Source organism: Aptenodytes patagonicus, chromosome 10, assembly GCF_965638725.1.
Source record: "Aptenodytes patagonicus chromosome 10, bAptPat1.pri.cur, whole genome shotgun sequence".
In the NCBI taxonomy this organism is placed as follows: domain Eukaryota; kingdom Metazoa; phylum Chordata; class Aves; order Sphenisciformes; family Spheniscidae; genus Aptenodytes; species Aptenodytes patagonicus.
This window is the reverse complement of record NC_134958.1, coordinates 8,088,400-8,109,222: the sequence shown is the minus strand read 5'-3', so window position 1 is coordinate 8,109,222 and position 20,823 is coordinate 8,088,400. Positions and strand designations below refer to the sequence as shown.

The window sequence follows — 20,823 nt, the reverse complement described above, 5'->3', positions numbered from 1 at the left end:
GGCGTGAGAGGACAGAGGTAGAGACAGCATTGTAATCGTGGCAAATGCCAGTGCCCACGATGTTTGGAACAGCACTGAAGCTACAGCTTCGTATGGGTATGTGCCTGTGCTAAAGGCAGCTGTACCTTGCCTGCTACTCTTATGTCCTCATGTCTGTCCTGCAGACCATTCCTTAGCAGATCATCGAGGCTCTGACCAGCAAAGTACTTTAGCTGCAGCACTGTACAGAGCCCTCAATCGTGCCAGCCTCATTGCCTTTTTCTGTGTCTCAAGGCCTCCACCACCCCCTTTGATAGGAACTGCCTTTCTGTCTCTAACTACGTCCTCCGTCTCCAGCGGGATTCCCATTTCACCCACTCCAGACATCTCACACTCAGTTTTTAAGAGCAGCTCCACTAAGATTTAGCTATGGCATTAGAGACATCAACAGGACTGTGCAGCTGTTGTTAGTCCACAAGTTCATGCTCCTCCAGACTAAGTCTACGCCAGATCAGTCAACTGGACTACCGTAAACTAAATCAGGTTGGGCATCTGTGCATCGTGCTCATGCAGAAAGCAGGCTTGGAATCTAGAAAGATCATGTAATCCAGCCTTCTGCCCTTCTGTGAGCACACTGCCTAACATAGAATAACAAGAAGTAATTAAAACTTATACCATGCTTGCACTACCTCTTCTTCTTACAGAGCCATAGAAGTCTGCACACGTGTTTGTCTCAGGTGATTTCGAAGACTAACCTCAAAAGGACCTGGGCTAAAGGGGCTTCCTAAGTCCACCCTAAAATACTCTTCAATGATTGAAAAAGGAAAATTATCTCATATAATGCACACAGTGATAAATGACCCACATCAAAAAAAAAAAAAAAGAAAATAAATCAATCACCACCTTGAAATTTTCCAGCCAAAGCAACTTATATTGCAACCCCTGTGACTAAATCCAGGAAAGCTTTTGCCATGCCATTCTGAACTTATTTCAATAATAAATGCTCACATTCATCATTCCTGTCTGCCCCAAATCTATAGATCTTGGCATTTCTGAACCAAGGTAAATTTGTTCTCTCTATAGGCTGTTTATTTTATATTAATGCTCAGTAAAAATGCAATCCACAAACCTGCTTCACACTATTGCCTTACTTTATCACTAAGAAATGAACTGAAGGCTGGGGGCACCGTTACTGAGTCAGAGACACAATGCATTGAAAATGAATATCATATTGTTCGTATCTCCAATGATCAAGTCATATTCACCCACAGAGTCTACAGATAAGTTCATTGTATTAATAATACAGGGTTATATATAGAAAACACATTGACTTTATGCCTGAAGGGCCTTTTTAAAAGGCTTCTTTTTAATGTAAAATACATTTTCTCAGTTATGTGGTAAGAGATCAGACTTGAAGAGACTTGTCTGCAGTGCTACAGGGTGTAAAATAATTGCCTGGCAACTATGTTCCCGAAGGAAAACAAAAGCGAACCATCTCCCACAGTCTCCATTACAGAGCCAGGAAACACAAGATTCCTCGAAGAGCCAAAGTGACCATCCAGAAACAAAGCCGCTGCTTCCACGCGCCTCCACCCACTTCTTCAGATGTCACCTCATCCTCTCTTCCAGCAGCCACACGGGACGGGGCAAAGGGCATCCCACAGCTGGTGGGAAGCTCTCCTCCCTGTAGAGCTGGTACCCTGTAGAGCAAGTGGGCTCAGGCCCCCTTGCCACCCACTCTCCCAGCTGACAGCACAGCCACCAGGCTCAGGCTTCAAGCCCAAGGGAACGATGCTGATCCTCTGCTCTGATGTCTTTCCGCTCCACAATTCCAGCGTTGAGATGCTCACTTGTGGCTGAGAAGAATTTTTTAAAATGCAGACAATTCCCCTGGCATTTTGCCCACCCCTTCCCTATTGGATGGCTGGGAGGAAGGCAACAAGTTATAATACCCTTTGCACAGCCCCAGGCATCAGCATTCTTTGCTGCTCCCCACCCCACTGAAATAGTGAGGGCATCAGGACCTCACCTCTGAGGCTGCTGATCATTTGTTTCAACACCATTCCCAGTCCAATAAAGTCAGTGGAAACTTAAAAGATGTTCTCACTGCAGATGCCAACACCCGTGCTGGCTTTGGGCACATGAACATAAGGGAAAGCAAAAAAAAGTGTGGCGATATGAACACACCCAAGCTGGCTCTGCTCAAAGTCTGGAAATCATCTCTGCGTAGAAATTTGCATTCACATGACAGGGATAATAGACGCCGCAGCTGAACCACTGCTAAGAAGAAGGGTGTTATTAGCTTGGCTGTTGCTGCATGTGCCTATGCTGTTTCTAGGCCAGCACCGGAAAATCTGCAAGTTACTGTACTGGTGCCATGAGGAGTTTGCAGCTTGGATCTATGCCTCACTGGTGTGAAAAATTCATTTTATATTCTAGTGACCAGCTCTGAGACTACTGACACGGTCCAAATTAAAGCACACATTCAAGGTCAGGATTTTCAGGGGCCTGAGTAGGAAGGGTATTACACCTTGCTGCAAGTATTACACCGGTGTGCAGCAAGAGAAATAGCACACCGCACTCCTGGTTGAGGCAAGACACGTATTTTTGGCAACCCCTCTTCTCTGGCACCATGCAAAAAACTTTTCTGCCATCTCTTGTACCCCCACTATGTATCTTCTTCCCACATTTCAGCAGTCGCAGCATCCTGTGCCACTTGCCCTCAGCCAGGGCACAGAGCAAGTGTACTTGGGTAACCCTTTGCAGGGTTACGCAGCTATGCCACAAACACGCACAGCAATGCTATATGCTGTTGCACACTGCAAACAGAGCAAAGAGCAGTCGGCACCCACAGAAGATATCCTGTTTGGTCAGGAGTTGATATACCAGTGCAAAGCCACAGTTTGTTTCAAAATACCTTAAACCAGAAAAAAGTCACGTGCCTCTCGAAGTTAAACGAGTGTATTTTCCACTACTCTAGTGAAACTAGGTTCCATACTGATCAAATATGCAACATAAAAACTTAACCTCTAATCCAGGCATCATTGCAGCAAACAGCAATGCAACTGGGCTGTCGTTATCTTCCCCATTTGCTTCCTAAGGATCCTGCACGGGACACAAGGGACTGACCCCCTTTCCCTGCTTCCCCGGAAGAAGAAGGAGTACTGCCCCATTTAGAATGTTGTGAACAAGAAGATTGTCAGGGGTGTTATTTGCAACCTGCCCCCTCACATCCATCATGGAAAGCTAGCGTGAGTCACCGACAGCTCAAAACAGACCCAGGTACAGAGCACCAGGCCACACTGAACTTTCTAGAAAAACTCAAAAGGCTTTTTCTGTCGCTCTGAAACAGATGTGCACCACGGCTGAGATCTGCATTTTTTTTATACCTTTTGAAGTCCCAACCTGTGGTGATATTATCACAACCACAGACTGAGTGTCCATACAAGCTTTCTGCCTCCAAGTCTGCTGTTCAAGATTCACCTCACTGTGTGAAGGCAGGTGATATTTTAGTCTCTGACAAGGTATCTACATAAATACATCCAGCACCAGAATCCATTTGTAGCCTACACTGCTCTTTAGTAGCACACACAACGAAGCTAGTGCATATTTGCATCCGTATTTATTTTTAAATGTCATGTCATTTTCACTGGCAGCAAAATAATGCATCATAAGCATGAAAAGAAGCACAAACCTCAACCCCGTAACTGCATTTTTGCATGCTTTAAAAACCGTAGCACAGAACAACGCTGCTGGCACATTTCAAACCCGGAGGATGAAGAATTCCATGTGGAATAAGCACGCAGCAGCAGTGGCTCGTGAGCAGGGGCAGCCACTCAGCTCTGTCAAAGGAAACAGCCAAGGGAGAGCAGCCGGAGCATCTTTGACATGTTCAGAGATGGATCTCCTTTTTTTCCTGTGGCCGGCAAGTAGGTGTACAAAGCCAGATAAAGAGGAATTTAAACTGTATATAACTCAAATCTAGGCTCCTACAGCAAAGGCACTCTTGGCCACATACAGGACTGGCAACAAGATTCATACATGGATCTGTGACTTCGCAAACAGGGCACCATCGCCCTGGGTTCACTTCCAGAGGAGAAGAGGAGATGAAACTCATGTCTCTGGAAGACTCTTAACAGGAAAAACGCCCCTTCCTATGTACTATCAAAGCACTGGAGAGGCAGGATCCTAAGCTGTCACACTGCAACACCCTCACTTCTCCACCTCCCCAAATCAATGCAAGTTTGCCTGTTTATCTAATAAAATACTTCCTAACACAACCCTTTTATGCCTGCAGAGCAGGCTTTCTACTATAAACAGGGCTACTTACCACAGCAGAAACCATAATGCAAGCCTGACAATAAAACCTGTCACGCAAAGGACTTCATGTTACCTTAATTTATGATCAGGAGCTGAATTCAGGGCTAAGGGCTGCATCCGAGTTATGTCACAGTGGAGATCAAGAAGAGAGGCCCATGGAGCTGGTTGCAGAAGCATTCCCAGCTGCCAGGCATGAACCAGGGCAGAAGTGACACAGGCAGGACACTCTGAAGCAGCATTAATAAAAGCTTTGATGGAAGCTGAATTCAGTTTTCACGGTTGGAGGACAACAGTGATTATATAAAAGCTATATACTGAGAGAGGAGGTTTTCTGACAAGTCCAGCTACTTTTCTCCTCATCTGGCTCTGGCTCTGCTGATATCTCTCGTGCTCCACTCCCTACCCAGCAGCAAGGATGCCTGGCTACAGCAAATGGGAACTCAGCTTAGGGAGAAGTTAGAGGCATTTCTCATCAACCAGTACATGAAATGCTTTAATTTAGTAAGCCTTGGGAGGAAGGAAGCCATTTAAAAGGGAACCAACAAAATGGCCTCATTGTATTGTCAATCCACAGCACTTCATAACAACTCATAAAAGAAACACCAAATTACTGTAAGCATGCAGGTGGAATTAGGGTCTCTCTAGCATCTAACTAGCAACACCCCGAGCTTGTCCCAAAGCCATGTGAGCTGCTTGCTTATCCCCATCTCACACCCCACAACCCACACAAGAGCTGTCCATGTCATCCTGCTTATTTGCTAAGTAACACCCTCCTACAAAGCTCTTCACAAACGACTCATTTCTCCTTCCACGTTGTCTCTGTGCAGAGCCAAGGGTACGAACAGGAGCCGCGTGCCAGCTGCTGCCAAACTTCCCGTTGAAGAATGGGGCAGGTTGGGAGGTGAGCGCAGAGGGTTTGTGGTGTAAACAGACAACAAGGGCTTGAAGGTGATCTTAAATCTATTCCCATCTGAGAACCTGGTTATTACCTGAACATTTCCTGTGTGAAGAATGAGCGGTGGAAGTCGTAAAGGGCAGACTTGTGACATTTGCATGTTTAAGTTCGGCAGTCCTGAGCGCAACACAAGCCATGCAACTTTATATCCTGTACCATCATATTATCTCCCCATTTTGCCACTTCTCAAAGGTAGCAAGCCCCCTTCCTCCTGAACAGAAGACAATTTACAGGCACCTTCTAAAATAACACATGCAAAATAACATACAGGGAATAAAAAAATTCTTATAGTTAAAGAAAAATTAAATGGGAGATCTAGCTAGAACTTGCAGACTTGTCAATCTCACTTGTCTCAATGTGTTCCCTGTAAAATGGAGATACAGGCAACGAGATGTCTCATTAGATGATGGGAGCTCTGTTCCTTGGGATTCACTATGAAGTGAGCTATCAAAAAGCCAATGAACAACTGCATCTGCTGAGGCTGTACACACAGATGGCTGAATTTCACCCCTGTGTCTGCAGGATTAACAATAACCTGTGTCAGAGACAGGCACCGAACAGTAGCTGACGGGGTCCCCTCACTGCAGAATCACCAGACCTTGCAAAAATTCAATGAGCACATGCAAGGAAAACAGAAGTCACCACCTCTTCCACTTACTTACCAGAGTCTGACGTGAGCAAAAGCACAATACGAGAGAGGTTCCCATGGAGGACCACTGCTCCTACAGCAGGGGCACACCAAATTCTGGGAGGAATCCAGAATTCAGGCACTGCAGAGTGGAAATGGTTTTGCATTCAATGTTCAACGCCAAGCCAGAGGCATTCACTAACCAAGTGGTTAGTGCAGCCAACATGAGCGTTATCTCTTTTCTCCTTGTACTTTCCCAACCTGTTTTCTCTTAACCCTGATTTTGCAGGTGCACGACAGACCAGCCAGGACAAGAGCTGCAGACGTGGCTGCAGTATTCCCACCACCAGCAGGAATCTGTCACCTCCAGGTGCATTGCTCAAAGCCATGCTAAGCTTCACTGGGAGATACGCAGCAAGCAAAGAGAAATGAAAGCCATATGCATGAAACCAAGCAAGACAAAGCCCCTGATATCTCAAAGTGGCCCATGCAGCCCCTGAGCATGGGTTTCTCAAACTGGGAGATGACACTGTGGACCTGTGATGGAGAACAGGGATGAATCCAGTCCAGCTTGCATGGGGGAAGCTGGAAAACTGGCACCTGCATTAGCCTGTCTGCAGGTTACATTAACTGAGAGGGTTTGACCGGTGGCAGGATCATTCTTCATCCAGTCTCACTACCTGCTATGCTAGATCTTTTCTCTTCTTTAACCCAAGCCTATTAAAGTCTTCCTCACAGCTCCATGACCGTTTTCTTCACATTGCACATATCCTCTGCAGCCGTTTCAAATCCCATGTTTTCATCTCCTTCCACAGTTCTTCACTCACCCTTCGCAGACAGCTTCTGCATGAAGTTCATTCTCTTTATACTCAGCTTCTCCCTGGTTCCTGCCTCCCCAAGGTACTAATTACAATACAGTTCATTAGCCAGGCACATAACATTTAGACTCTAAAATTTGGCCTGCTGTAAATGAAGCTGGACACCGCTGAAGCAGTCCACTGCAGTCCATAACAGGGAAGGAGATTTTTCAAAAGCACTTAAGTGGCTTTGGAACAAGAGTCCAATTTTCAAAGAGACACTTAGAGTAAGTCACTTTTGTCAATGAGAGTATGGCTCAGAAAGCATCTTTGAAAAATAACACTCTCAGGCTCTTTTAAAATCCATCACTACCAAAGAGCAATTAAAGCAGCCCCGACTAGTCTTTTCCTGTGAAGGCTCAAAAAGCAAAAGGCTAGATGCTTCAACCCTGTGGTTTCAGGTAGGTGCGAAGGAAGCAGGGATACCATTCAGCTAACAACAAGGCTGCATCATAGCCCAGGGTGAAGGGAGAAGCCTCACAGATCAACCATAGGTAGGATAACCCAAAATTACCAGCCTATTAATTCAACTTATTATTGTAGCTGATACAGACCTGATTCAGGGTCCAAGCCAGGGTGCCTCTTTCATTCCAGTTACCATCATTGTAGCAGTTAAGTGCCCATCATCCCAGCCCACAAGATGCCCACGAAGCCAGACAATACCATAGCTAGCACATTTGCTGGTGGAGAGAAAAAGCCCAAAGAAGGCCTGGAAGTCCATGACAAAGCCAGGAAATGAGCCCAAACATTTCTGGTCTGCATCTTCACCAGAAAATACAAATAGTAGTTGTTCCTCAGCCAACAAGCATTACCCCATGGGCAAAGCTGTCCTCTCCCAAGTCTGCCACATGTCACATTGTCCAAATGCGAATGAAAACAGATTTCTCTGGGCACGAACATTAGTCTTGACTGATGAAGGGAGTCAGTTTGGACATGACAGCTCTGGACAGCCAGCTGCAAAGTAAGAGCCTGGCTTGAGAACATTCCTGCCACGTGAGGGTAATGTTTCTCTGTCCCTGCCAAGGTGCCACCATCAACAGAATCTGCCTAGCCAGTATTGGCTCAGGGGACACAAGTTGCTGTTCCCCCATCATTTAATCTCTCACTTGCATGAGCAGCGGGGGCAAGGGAAAGGGCAGGGAAATACACAGTGACACAGACTCCTAGAAACACCCCATGAACTGAGTTTTTTTGCGATGCTGTCTGGATACCAGGAGTTCCGAGTGTAATCAGGATGCTGAGAATCAAATTGAAAGTGTCTGAATCTATGCACTATGCACCATAGGGGAGAAATAAAGGAGAAAGCAAAGGTCATTTTAGTTTCAACTTGCATTTCCAGTGTAGCAAAGTTCTGTGCATCTCTTAAAGACCTTGAAGCCTTAGTGCAATGCCTAACAGAAATCCATAATGTTTCAGTCAAATTCTACATTGGAGTAACCAGACACACTCCATTCATGCCAAAAGGCACTGTTAGCTAAACCAGAAGACCCCACTTTGCCACAGGCCATTTGCAGAACATTTTTGTTCATTTTGGCCACACCCCCCCCCCCCCCCCAAAGAGTAATGCCATCTCAGAGCAAGTAATTTTGAAGATGGGGACACGGAAGTATTGAGCTGGGACATTACAGGAGAGCCTGGGAGAAAACTTCCAGACATGAGACCATACAACCTTATACTGATTCCCAGACTCACTGTGGCTTCCACAAGAAAGAAATCCAATTCAAAGAAGCCATATAATGACTGTTTGCTGCAGCCCCACTTGAAGGACTTTCTCCCTATGTAAAAGGAGCTCTCCAAGAAGTTAAATTCTGCCTGCCTTCCTACCTCCATCCCAGACTCTCCCACTCTCCCTCCCTTGACTCAAAATCCCAACTATGCAGAGTCCTCAACTGGTTTCAAGCCCTAACCCTGAAGAAATAAAAATCTTGTGTCCTGGATGAAAACAAGCCAGTTTCTCCTGCCAGCAACCCTTTGGTCCCAGCAATGCGGTGAAAGCAGAGCGAACTTTGCATCCAGATTTACCTCAGAGTTGTTATCCTGCTAACCAACTGCTTACTGGATACGTGCCCACAGAATACCAAAGATGCAGCTTATTAATGTGGGAGCATCTTGAAAACTCAGATAACAACAAGGGACCCTGGGCACTGTTCAGAGAGATACTTCAAGAGTTTGCAATTTGAAAACGGCATAGAACTGATTCTAGAGGCTGCATCCAAGATTTCCCAAGAGTCATTATACACAACTACAGTAATTCATTAGGGATCTGTTTAAATAAGAAGGCAAAATAAAAATTCTGGCAAAAAGCTTGTCCAGCATTGAATTAAGCTGAAGATTCAAATCAATAAATGCCATCTCAGCTACGAGAGGCTACACCATAAGCCCCAAATGCTTCCACAATACACAGTGAGAAGAAATTTGAAACTTCTGCCTTCTTGGTAAGAGCTAGCACTGAGATTAAGAGCAACACAGCAGCCTTGATGCATCCTAATCCACAGAAAACACTGGACTTCTGTACAGGGCCAGCATTTGAGAAAGCTTGTACAGTTGCGCCAAATGACACAAACCCACAAAGCTGTGCCTCTAGCATATGGTTTGCTTGTGTGGCTTAACTTCAATAGCCATCGAATAACTCCCAAGCTGGTTTTGGAATCCGTTCATTCACAGAGAGATCTGTCAATGCAGAAGTGGCCTCAATTGAGCAAATAAATTCTTGGAAGTGAACGGTTTATCTAGCTCCATGGAATACTTGAAATCTTCCCTTTTCAGTCTTTGCTCTCGAGTTCTTTAAAGTTGGTAGGTTTGAATCCCAAAGACTATAGGAAAGCTTTTCAGTAACCCCAAGCCAGCTCCCTTGACATACAATTTTTTTAATGGTATTAAATTGCACAGATTATAGCAAGAGAAGAAACAGAAAACAAAACCCAACCTAGACTAGCATCATAGCACTGTGACCCAAGGGCTCAAGCTAGCCACGCGGTTTTTGATACCACCTTCTGATGACAGAAATACAAACTTGGAACCAAAGCATCCCTCTTTGGACCAAAGCTGGAGAACACGAGACGCGGCCAGTTCCTGCAGGAACACAATTGAGCTCAGTGGGCGTTCATCGCACTGAGCACCTCGGATGAGACCGACCACAGGATGACCCAAACTGGCTGATATTACAAAACTAACATCACCGCCCTTCACAAACAAGCACCCCTAGACAAGGCATCCCTTCAGCTAAAGCTCCTGTCCCTCAGCCAGCAGCTGTGCTGACTTCAGACATAAGGACCTGCATTATAACTAGCCATAAGCACCAGGAAACAAAGTGTGCATCTCATGCAGAGGCTGAAAGGCCCATTGTAATTAACTGATCTCAGCCCTGTACGTTGAACAAGACAAAACCAAAAACCACAGTTTTTTTGCTGGTAAGCCCTAAAAATGCCACCCACTATTTCTCATAAAGGGCCTATAGGCCCAACGCTTTCTCTGCTCATCACACAAACCACAGCACTTTGCATAGGCTATGGGGAACGTTAATTCCCACAATAATCAAATTTTACAGACAGCGCCTGCAGGACAGAAAGAATATCACCGTGTTTTAGTCGCACAGACACGTGTTTCTCCTTGGGCTGAACCTGCTTGCTGCCCAGTGGCACACCACAAAAAACAGTGACTGACCACCAAGTGCAGGCAGGATCCAAGCACAGGGAAAACCATTTACCCAATGCCAGCCAACATTTCTGCAAAGAGCACGTCAGTGCTCAAACATGATTAACGGTTTCCTCTAGCTCATGGGCGAGGGTGGATGATCTCCCAGCAGAGCACAGCAAGCATCCAATGGAGACATGCTCCCAGTGAGCCTGGGAAGAAGAGGTGGGATGGGGGAAGGTGGTGTTTTATTTTTTGCCTTTGTTTTAAACATCCAAATCTATTTTAATTGGCAATAAAAATTAATTTTCCCCAGGTCAAGTCTGTTTTGCTTCTGACAGTAATTGCTAGTCTTTATCTCAACCCACGAGCTTTTTCACCTCATTTTCTGCCCCCGCCCTGCTGAGGAGGGGAGTGAGAGAGCGGCTGGGTGGGCATCTGGCTACAGTCCAAGGTTAACTCACCACAATACCTCACCCAGCAAAGTGGATATTCTTTAAAAGAGAAAAGTTAAAGCTTTAAGAACAACTTGGTGAAAACAGCTTTACTAAACCATGACAATTACAGCTCTTCCTGCAGCTCAGAGGAACAACAAGAAGCAAGCCATAGGACTGAAAAACTGGAAATCTAAACTCAAGTTTTTCCTCTTTAAAAATCAAGACCTAGTTACATATTATTATTTTTCTGTTGTTTCCTAGTTACAAGGAAAGAAAGGATCAACCCCTAGTTTGGCATCTCAATACATCATGCAACACTCAAACTGTGTCAGGATGAGAAGGAAGCATGTTTCCAGCAGATGAAAGTCATTAGCATGGCACAACAAGCAGCAGGACACCACTGGGGGCATTTCTCCTTCATATTTTTCCAAAATCATTTTCTTTTAGTCAGTATTTTTAGCTTCTCTTTTGGAAGCTTCAAATGCTGCCCCTCTTCTCCCTTGACATTTCTCAGTATAGACACGTCTATGTGTACATACAGGTCTGGTATTATTCAGAGGTGTAGGGGACTTGCTCCTGCTACTCCATCAAGCAAGGCACATGCCAGTCCTCCTGCAGCCTTTCAGAGATTCCCGTCAAGCCGAAGTGTGAGGTTTGGCCCACGCTCCAGCATCATAATGCTCCCAAGCAACTCTTTGGTCTACTGCTAATGATGCGCCAACCTTTGTGTGCACAAAGCTGAGGAGAGAAGTGGAAAGAGGTAACAGCTATTTCACATCCTCCTTTTCAGGAATAAAAACCAAGAACCCCCAAACAACCTTTTTGCAGCTCTTCCTGTTGAGGTTCGACCAGAGAAAACAAAGACCATTCATTGTTTAACACAACGGGTTGCAACCCTATGAAGTTACAGTATTTTCTCACTCCCTGTTGTCCCTTTGGAGAATTAAAGGCATGAAACAAACCTGAAACTACAGAAAACTCAGAAGTCTGTCCTGATATGGCAAACATACCCATCACTGCTATCCTCTGGCCATCCTGCGTTTGAATGTAGGTGCTCCCAGCCCACTGAGAGCATGCAAAGCTCCATCTAATTTTAATGTTGGAACACATGTCTGTTCCAAGCAGACTCCAGGAAAAATATTTACTTTTCACCTTACATAAATTTATAGAATAATTCACCTGTTTTAGGAATGTAGAGGGCACCACTACCTGGCACCTTGATTGTAAAGCAATTCCCCATCATTTCATTAGATTCTTCAGGCATTAAACTGTTAAGTATCACCTTAAAATACATATATACAATATACACTTCAAGGCTGTTTCTTAGGTATTGACACAAAACCAATGCTGATTTCAGTTCAGCCAAAAATCTAACTTTTAGTGGGAAAAGAAAATATGCACTTTTAAAAATGAAAAGTGAAACATTTCCACACCCACACCAGACAACTCTTCCCGAACAGACAAGCTTTCTTTCCATTTCTTTGCGGTAGAGTTTGTAGTTGTCTTTTATTGGGGGGGGGGGGGGGGAACCTAGAGAAAACGTTGGATTCAGATGCAAACATCAAAGCACCTAAACAAAACTTGAAAGCAAATCTGACATAGTTGCTTCAGAAACCATCATGCTGGGTGAGTCACGAAGTTCTCAGTACAACTGAATTATCCAGGTTCCTTCAAAAACTTCATTGTCATTTTATGGATCACCATAAAACTGAATTTTAAGTCTTTTTCCACTTTCAGTAAACTTAAGGCATTATGAATGATACAGGTGAACAGCATGGTAAGTGTTTTAGAGGGACACTTAAAGATTAAAAATAAGACAATTCCAGCAATCCTTGACCAGAAAACAGATCATTATGTAGCATGGAAAAAGAACTTCTGTGCTCCCACACCTGCTCTCACAGCCACTTATCTAAAAGTCACTGAGCCTGCAAACATGCAGAAATCATCCATGCGATAGCTGCAGACACCAAAAAGATAAAGATGTTCAAAAAATACAGGGACATCGGCTGGCTGCTTGGTGAGGAGAAAGGATACTATGAAGGGAGAGGCAACAGAGAGGAAAAACAAAAATCAAACCAAAGCACATTGCTTTTCTTCCTCTTGAACCATAGAAAATAAATAACAGTGATGATAAATATTCAAGCAAACCTGAAATAAAGGTTTTGCTTTTTTGCTGCAAGCAGTCATCTAAAATTATTGAGTGCGTTCAGGCACTGCTGCAATAGGAGCCCCAGTAAAAAACCTGCAACTTCAATACAATGGGCACTGTGCAACAGCAGAAGGAGGGGGCCTGCCTCCCTCGCTTCAGTAAGGAATATTTAGGTATCAAAATGCAGAAGCACGTCACATTCAGAATAAGGCTGGAAAAGACAAAGTTGCTAACTAGAGAGCTTAAGAAATCTGATTTTAGTTCTGAGGTCTTTCCTAGATTTGCTAATTGAGGAGGGGCAGTTCCTGTCATACCTGGGCTGTAGGTCTTCATCTCTACATGACTACAATTGCATCCCCATTTAAAATCTGGCAAAAAGGAGCGGTTCCTTTTCTCCATGCTTTGATCCATCCACTCAGACTGAAACATCTTGGATGCCTGCATCTCTAAACATTACCAGACTGCTTCCCATAACAGGGCAGAGTCCTCCCACCACTGAGGGTAAGAAGTGCCAGACACTCCTGGAACTCCCTAAACAGCTGACTATTGCTATTGATTGTATTGATACTGTATGAAGTGTGGCAGTGTGAAATCTCTACTTAGTGGAGCAGGCAATGCTATTTGCATTGCAGTACGTACCTACAAAGAGACAGAGTCTAGTGGTTGCTCCAAGGTGACCTGGAGACAGGACTCTTGGGGTTCTAGTCCTGGTTTTGCTGCAGAGTTATAATGAAACCTTGTAAATCAAAATCAGTGGCCCATTTTTCTATGCAATAGGAAAAATTAATTCTTCCGAACTTCACTGGAGCACTTAAAGGAGTTACTACACAAAGTATTATCATGTGTTTAAATAAACTTCCTTGGGTGATGCTTAAAATACATCACTTTGCAGCTTCATCTGGTGTTGATCAGAAGACAAAGCTACACTAATTCATCCAAGCTGCAACCTCACCCACTAAATAGTATGCCATTGTTTAATCTTGCTACCGTGAAGGAATAACTAGAGGCTAAGGAATATACAAGTAAGGAAACATTTTAGATTATTATACACAGAGGACAAATTCTTCTTGATGAATTGCAGAATAACTCTTTTGGAGCAGTAAGTTTACATTGCCGTAGCAGAACAGAAGCTGGCTTTTGGTCCTTTACAATATCCTGAAAGTAAGGGAAAAGAAAGTCTATGCAACCTGAGAGACACCCCTTTCTGGGAACCAGGGAATATCTGCTCTCCCTTGCAGAGGAGAGGGATCACAGTTCAGCTGAGCCCTCTCTGGGACAGAGGCTACATTACGATTTAGAATCACACCGCATAAAGTTACTAAGCAAGAACACCACAGACCTTCAAACCAAGATATTCTCTGATCTAACTGAAGATCCCTTTAAACCTCAGCTGCATTAATACCGCAGGCCATTAAAACTCAGAGAGCTAGTTGTCACATAGGCACACAGCAAATGCTGAAGGGATTCTGAAAGTGAAGGCTGGCCAAAAGAAATGAGACATTGGTTTTACGATGGATCATAACATTTCTAACAGGTTGCTCTTTCTTTCAGGGCTTAGAAGTATCACTTGGCCCTCACAGAGAAAAGGAAGAACTGCCAAACTTTCTGCTAAAAATAATAACACCCCCCCCCCCCCCCCCCCAAATCCATTAGTCCACACTCTTACACATCGAGTGCATTTTGCCTTTAAATGCATTTAACCAAGAAGGCATCAGATTGTAAGTTTGGATTTACTCTGCAAATGGCACACAGTATATAATGTAAAAACATGTTGTTAACCCTACCCCATTTCATCTATAGTAGATAAAAGAAAACTTTAAAGAAAAGCATAAATGCCACTTACTCACAAGCCTTCCTGGTACTCAAAAATCCAACCTACATCTGGATCAGAATTTGTTTCTACTAATTTATATAAAGTTTTTATGTTAATGAGGCAATGCCACACTCCCGACCCAAGCCCCACAGGAGTCTGAAGGCATCAGAACCCAGAGCTGGACCCGGTTTCTCCTCCACCCTGCAGACAGAGACCCAAAAAACATCAAAAAGCTTCTCAGAGAAGAAATATGAATGTAGTCAAAAGAGCTAGTTTAGAATAACTTTCTGTGCAACTCAGCTGCAAAACAGACAATATTCTCTAATGGGAAAGGCATACTAGAAACAACTTTCCAGAAATAACACTGCCAGCAAAGATATATTAAGAGAAAATGAACTGTAAGCAATAACCAGCCAATGCTTGGCAATCTTCATCCCCACTAAAACATTTATTTTCACTCCATGTTTTTTTTCCCCTTAAATACCCCAGTGACAAATAAATTATAAGCATTACAGCTAATTTATTACTCAGCACTGCTGAGGATGGAAAGGAAAAAAAAAAAAGGACAGCAGTATTTTAAAGCTGATTCTTATTCTAGGAAAATAAATACTTTAATAAAAACAATAACAAATTCAATAGGAAAAACTGCTCTTGCAGTTAAGTCATTGGACTGAAGCACCTGAAACTGGAATTCCTTGCTCTGCCAGACTCTTCTCTGCCCATGCCTAAGCCATTCAGGCTCTACTGCTGTTAAATAAGCAAAAGCTTTATCAATAGCTTCAGCAACAGAATCAAACTCTTCATCTCTGCCTCAGTTTCCTCACCTGCAACATTTCTCCCACCCAGTCTGCTCAGACTGCAAATACTCAGGGGCAAATTCTATTTTTCAGCACCAAGCACGACAGAAAGCTTTGAGGCATTGCAGTACTCCTATATTAAAATTATCTTTAATGACATCCTCCACGCTGACTTCAAGGAGGGTTTGACCGGGTCTCTATGACAGGAGACAACTGCTTTCTGTAACAGGAAAACAGCACTGTATTTGTCACATTTAAAACGGGAGGGGAAGGGGTTGCGCACCAAAGCGACTTAAAAATCCAGGAGCCAAATTCTGCTCTTAATCCCTCAGCTCCCTGATGTCCATCTCACAGGACCCCTATTTCTGTTTGTTCCAGCAGGAGCCCTTTGATGATTAACTTCTGTATTTGTCTTTGACAGTTATTTTTTTCCTGAATATGGAAATTTAAAATTTTCATTAATATCCCAAACCCCACTAGCAATAAAACTGAACAGAGGAGCCTGTCTCAGAGACCACATACGCGCACACACAATCTCACCTGGACTCACATGGTACTATTTTTACTGCAGATATGTTAAGAGGGCTTTTGCGAGCTGCAGTCAAACACTGCTGCACGGGCAAAGCTCTAGCCGGGAAGTTAAGCGCGGCTCAAAAGTTTTCATTCAGCAAAACAAGAAACAATTTGGCATTCATTCCCACGCAAACACCAATGCACCCTCCTTGGGAGGGACCAATTATTTTCCTTCCCATCTCATGCTCAGGCCAGTCATCCCCTATCACTTGATAAAACATATGAATAGCTGCATTCAAAGCTGCAGCAAACAGAGACATCTCAGTAAAGCTCTATAAAAACAGCTATCCGGAGCACACCAAATAACTGTTTCTCAACTTGCTTCCCATATGCGTGCCCTTTATCTAAAGACGACCGCGTCTTTGGCAGATGTTGGGTGCTTGCAACTAGGTCAGTTTGAACCGGAGCGAGCTGAGGCTAAAGGCTAGGGAGAGAAAATTAAATTGCACTCCTGCCTCACAAACTGTGGCTGTCAAACTGAGAGCTCTTCACCTTCTGCTAAAGCAATGATTTCACCACTGGCTAGGCAAAAGGTTTGACTGGCAGGGTGATGAAATGCCTCAGCGATAAACGGTCAGGAGCACTTGGAACATTATTACCAGTTAAAATATTCCAAAATATAACACACATCGGAATTCAGGGGTGAGGGGGACAGGGAGGGAAATGTTGCCAAGGTATGTGAATCAGCCTTATCGAAATACTCATCGCTGCACGGCCAGCATAACTGATCACACTGCTGCATTCGCCTGAAAGGCACAAGGCTCCGGCTGGAAAACGGAGGTTCCAGCCTTTCCCTCCTGGTGCCATCTGCACCAGTAACGCTCGGCTCTTTAATCCACAGACCTACGCTGCAGGAGAGCAACCGGGGGTGGAAATCTGGGCTTTTAAAAGTTGCTGCGAATACCCTGAGTAACTTCTGCAGCAGGAATGCCTGCAGACTACAAGCAGCATTTTCCCCGCTGGCACTGCAGTTGCTGGGAAATTCAAGTTTCCAAAAGCATGCAGGAGTAATTAGATGAAGCCAAATAAATGCATACACAAAACCTTACAAGAATATGCAAATAATAGGGTGTATTCAGCAGCCCCAGAAATTAAGGCAGCAGCGCAGGCTTGCATTTGCATAAACTATGCAGGATATGGCACCAAGTCATTTTGGAACATGTGCATTTTGCAAACAGCAAGCGCAATAATTGACAAACATTTTGGAACGTGACATTGATCAAATACTCCCTAAAACTTCACATGAAGAACCTCAGAGACACCATACTAATTAACCATAGACATCCACTATTGGCATCCTGGGGTATTTTCACTTCTGAGTTCTGTGGGAAAAGAATAGGAACTGTATAGATTTTTATCAGCATTTATTATTTATAAAGCCCTGTTGGCAAGCACAATGTTTTATGAACAAATAAAAGTGAATGATCTTTGCTTCAAAACCACATAACGAATGAATGTCTACTTTGTACATATATTCAAGTGGGCGCTGCTAGTTTACTGTGCAGAGAACATGGAAAAAAGAAGTTTTTACATCTCTAAAAAGAAATAACAATATGCACTTCTAAAGGTACTGACATGAAAGCCAAGCCCAATCAAAACTGAGCTCTTCCATCACTCCTAAGAAAACAAGGCGGGGGCTTGGCTTCTTAACAAGCTGAGGTTTTGCCCTCATGGTCTCCCTGTGCAGAGCAAGGCAGACAAAAACCGAGGAAACCAACTTGTCGCCGTATAAGGCAAAAAAAGATTTCTCTTCCTGAGTTACAAACAACGAGGGAAAGTCACACACGTGGCCAAGCAAAGCAGATGTACGAATACAGTACTCACTCGCTGCTGACAGGCTAAAATTAGTAGTTTATTCAACTGCCCAGAACTATACACTGTGTCTGTCCTCCGCAGCATCTCCCTATTTGTCTTTCTGTTTGCTCTCTGCTTTGTCTCGCCTGCTAATTTGTCCCTCGGGGAGCCGCCCGGCACACCACCGCCGAGCCCAACAGCCCCTGCTCATCCCAGGAGCCTGAGTAAATGCATATCCACTTGCAAGTTACACCTGGACAACTCTGCAGTGCCTCCACTGATTTCACCCCCAAGACAGCACCTGAGAACAGCACTTGGCCCCATGGAACACTTGGTCTGCAAAAATTATTAGGTCCTCCCCACTTTCCACCAAGCATCTTTCCTGCTCCTGCTCTCACTCCCCCATGACACCTGTAAGCACAGCACTCATCCAGAATCTCTTTAAGCGCAGATTTACCCTCCAAAGATAATTCCACGTTTGCATCTGCTCATTGTATGAAGAGCTGCGTGGTATTTGCAATGACGGAAGATAAATTATACAGGGAACGGAGAAACACTTGCACAGTGCAGCTGGGCCACTGCTTATGCATGCTGGGGATTGTTTTGAGTTTAGTTTTCTCCCCCCCCCGACCAGTTGTCTGTTACTGTTTGTGGATCCGGCTGGCCAAGGGGGCCTAATGTCATGCTGGTCAGGATACAGTCCTGGAGAATGGCAGAGGGTAGGGACAGCAGCACCTCAGTCGAGTTAACCCCTCGGAGAAGGGAGGTAGGACTCCGGGAACTGCAATGGCAGCAGTGGTTTCCAGCCGGCGGGACTGGGGCGCGTGAGAGGGAGCGAGTGTGCTACTCCAGTACAAAGCACGACACAAGAGTTGGGGAAAACAGGAGAAGAAACGCTAAACTGGTGAGGAGAGAGCAATGCAAAAGAGTTTGAGGAAAATGCCATGCTAGGGACTATTACTGCTGATCCTCTATGCTCAGGCACTGTAGCAAAGTGTGCAAATATACAGTCCTCTAACAGATCTATACATTTCCAGCATACTGGTGCCCACTGGGTGACATCACCTCAGTGGGCTCTTCCTTGGCCATTACTCTGACGAAGGATTATCCCACACTCATTCATGCTGACAGCTCATTTTGCAAGTAGCTTATCGGAAACAATATATTTACTTACTAAGGTGTCACTCACATAAAAGAGGCATGTCCCTGTCTGGCTCCTACAAATTAAGTGGTATTCACCTATACTCACATAGGGTATAGAATTACTGAATTTATCTCAACAGATGTGATGTAGTATCCTTTGGAATCACAAATATGTTCCAAACTAAACTTATGCGTTTTATTATAAGGAGATGACTGCTAATTTCCATTTCATATTAATAGGGAATATTAACCACGGTTACTTTAGCCACAAACCTTGAAAAATTATAGATCACGTTCAGTACAAATTTGCATAAGTAGTTTGAGCATGTGAGAGGAGCAGTGCTAAATACCGAATACAAGTGCAGAATGCGGAGATCTTACACTTACTGTATAATATATTACGTGTATGGCCTCAAAAAGCCTCAGAGATTATGAATACATTTATTTTCCATGGAAACTATAAATCTCAAATCCAGCAAGCTATTTTGAGAAATTTAAATCAACTATACACTTACATCTGCTGGAAGAAGAACACTTCATTTTCACAGGCTGCCTCTCTCGGTGTACACTCAAAGGCACAAGCACAGCCGTATGGACATCTTCCCAACTCTCCTACTACAGTTCTGCCTCTGACACCAGACCTCACTATGCAAATTCAGTGCAAAGTCTTATTTTGACCGTTCTCTTCCTAACACCAAGACTTACGGAGCCGCTGTGCTTAACACCGCTGCATCACTTGAAGAGGGCAAGGAAAATTAGTAACGCGGGAGGCATGAAGTAAATGCCCCAATAGATTTTCTTGGTATTTATTCGGTATAAACTGGAAAGGCTGGCGTTTGACCCGAGTTACTGGCCAGCTCGGAAACTAGCAGCAGTGACAAGCCAGCCCGCATGCACAGCCGTGCACCGGCGTTTCGGGAGTCCAGGGGACCGGCTGCAGAAGTTACCGCCGCACACGCGAGAGGGACGGCAGAAGGGTAACCCCTCAGCGCTGCTGAGTCATTTGAGCCGCGAAACGCTGGGCTGGTGTAAAACCCACCCGGGGGGGGGGGGCTGCCCGCCGGGCTGCCCCGGCTGCGAGGAAACTTCCCCTCCACTTCTGCCGGCGCATCCCCCGCTCCGCGGCGCGCCCCCCGCCCGGCAGCGGCCGCCGGCTCAGCCCCGCCGCGCCGGCTCGGCAGGTAGCGCGGGGGGCTCCGCGGGCCGGCTCCCACTCACCAGGTAGGCTCCCACCGTGCCCTGGGCCAGCATCAGGGCGCACTCGGACACCAGGAAGAGCTGGATGCTGGAGAAGCAGGAGACCTTCCTCCGCCGCCTCCGCTGCCGCGGCGCGCCGGCCCCCGGGAGCTCGCCGCCGCCGTCACCCGCCGAGCCCCGCTTCCCCGGCATCCTCCCGGGCACCGCCGCCGCCGCTGCCGCGGGATGGCGGGCCCCGCGGCTGCTCCGCGCCTTCCTCCTCTTCCTCCTTGGGGTGCCAATCACAGCGGCAGCCCGCGGCGGCTGCCTCTCCGCCCGCGGGCTGCTGCCATGGCCAGCTCGCCGCCGCCGCCGCCTCCTCCCTTCCTTTCCTTTCCTTTCCCTTCCCTTCTCTCCTCCCCTCCCCTCCCCTCGCCCTGCCGCGCTCCCTCTCTCCGCCGGCCCCGCGCAGGCCGGATCCGCGCCCCCGCCGGCGAGGGGCGGGGGAAAGCGCGGGGCTGGCGCCGGCGGAGGCTCCGCGGCGGGCGGGGCGGCCCCGTCCCGGGATA

General features: G+C 45.5%; 1 protein-coding gene across 1 annotated transcript in view; it reads right to left on the bottom strand.

Annotated features, from left to right (window-relative positions):
• SLCO3A1 (solute carrier organic anion transporter family member 3A1) overlaps window positions 1–20,596 on the bottom strand; it is a 145,213-nt gene extending 124,617 nt beyond the window's left edge. The window contains exon 1 of the mRNA XM_076347967.1: window positions 20,297–20,596. Coding sequence (XP_076204082.1) covers window positions 20,297–20,467 — 171 coding nt within the window. The 5' untranslated portion in view covers window positions 20,468–20,596. The remainder of the gene's footprint in view (window positions 1–20,296) is intronic.
• Window positions 20,597–20,823: the final 227 nt, after the last annotated feature.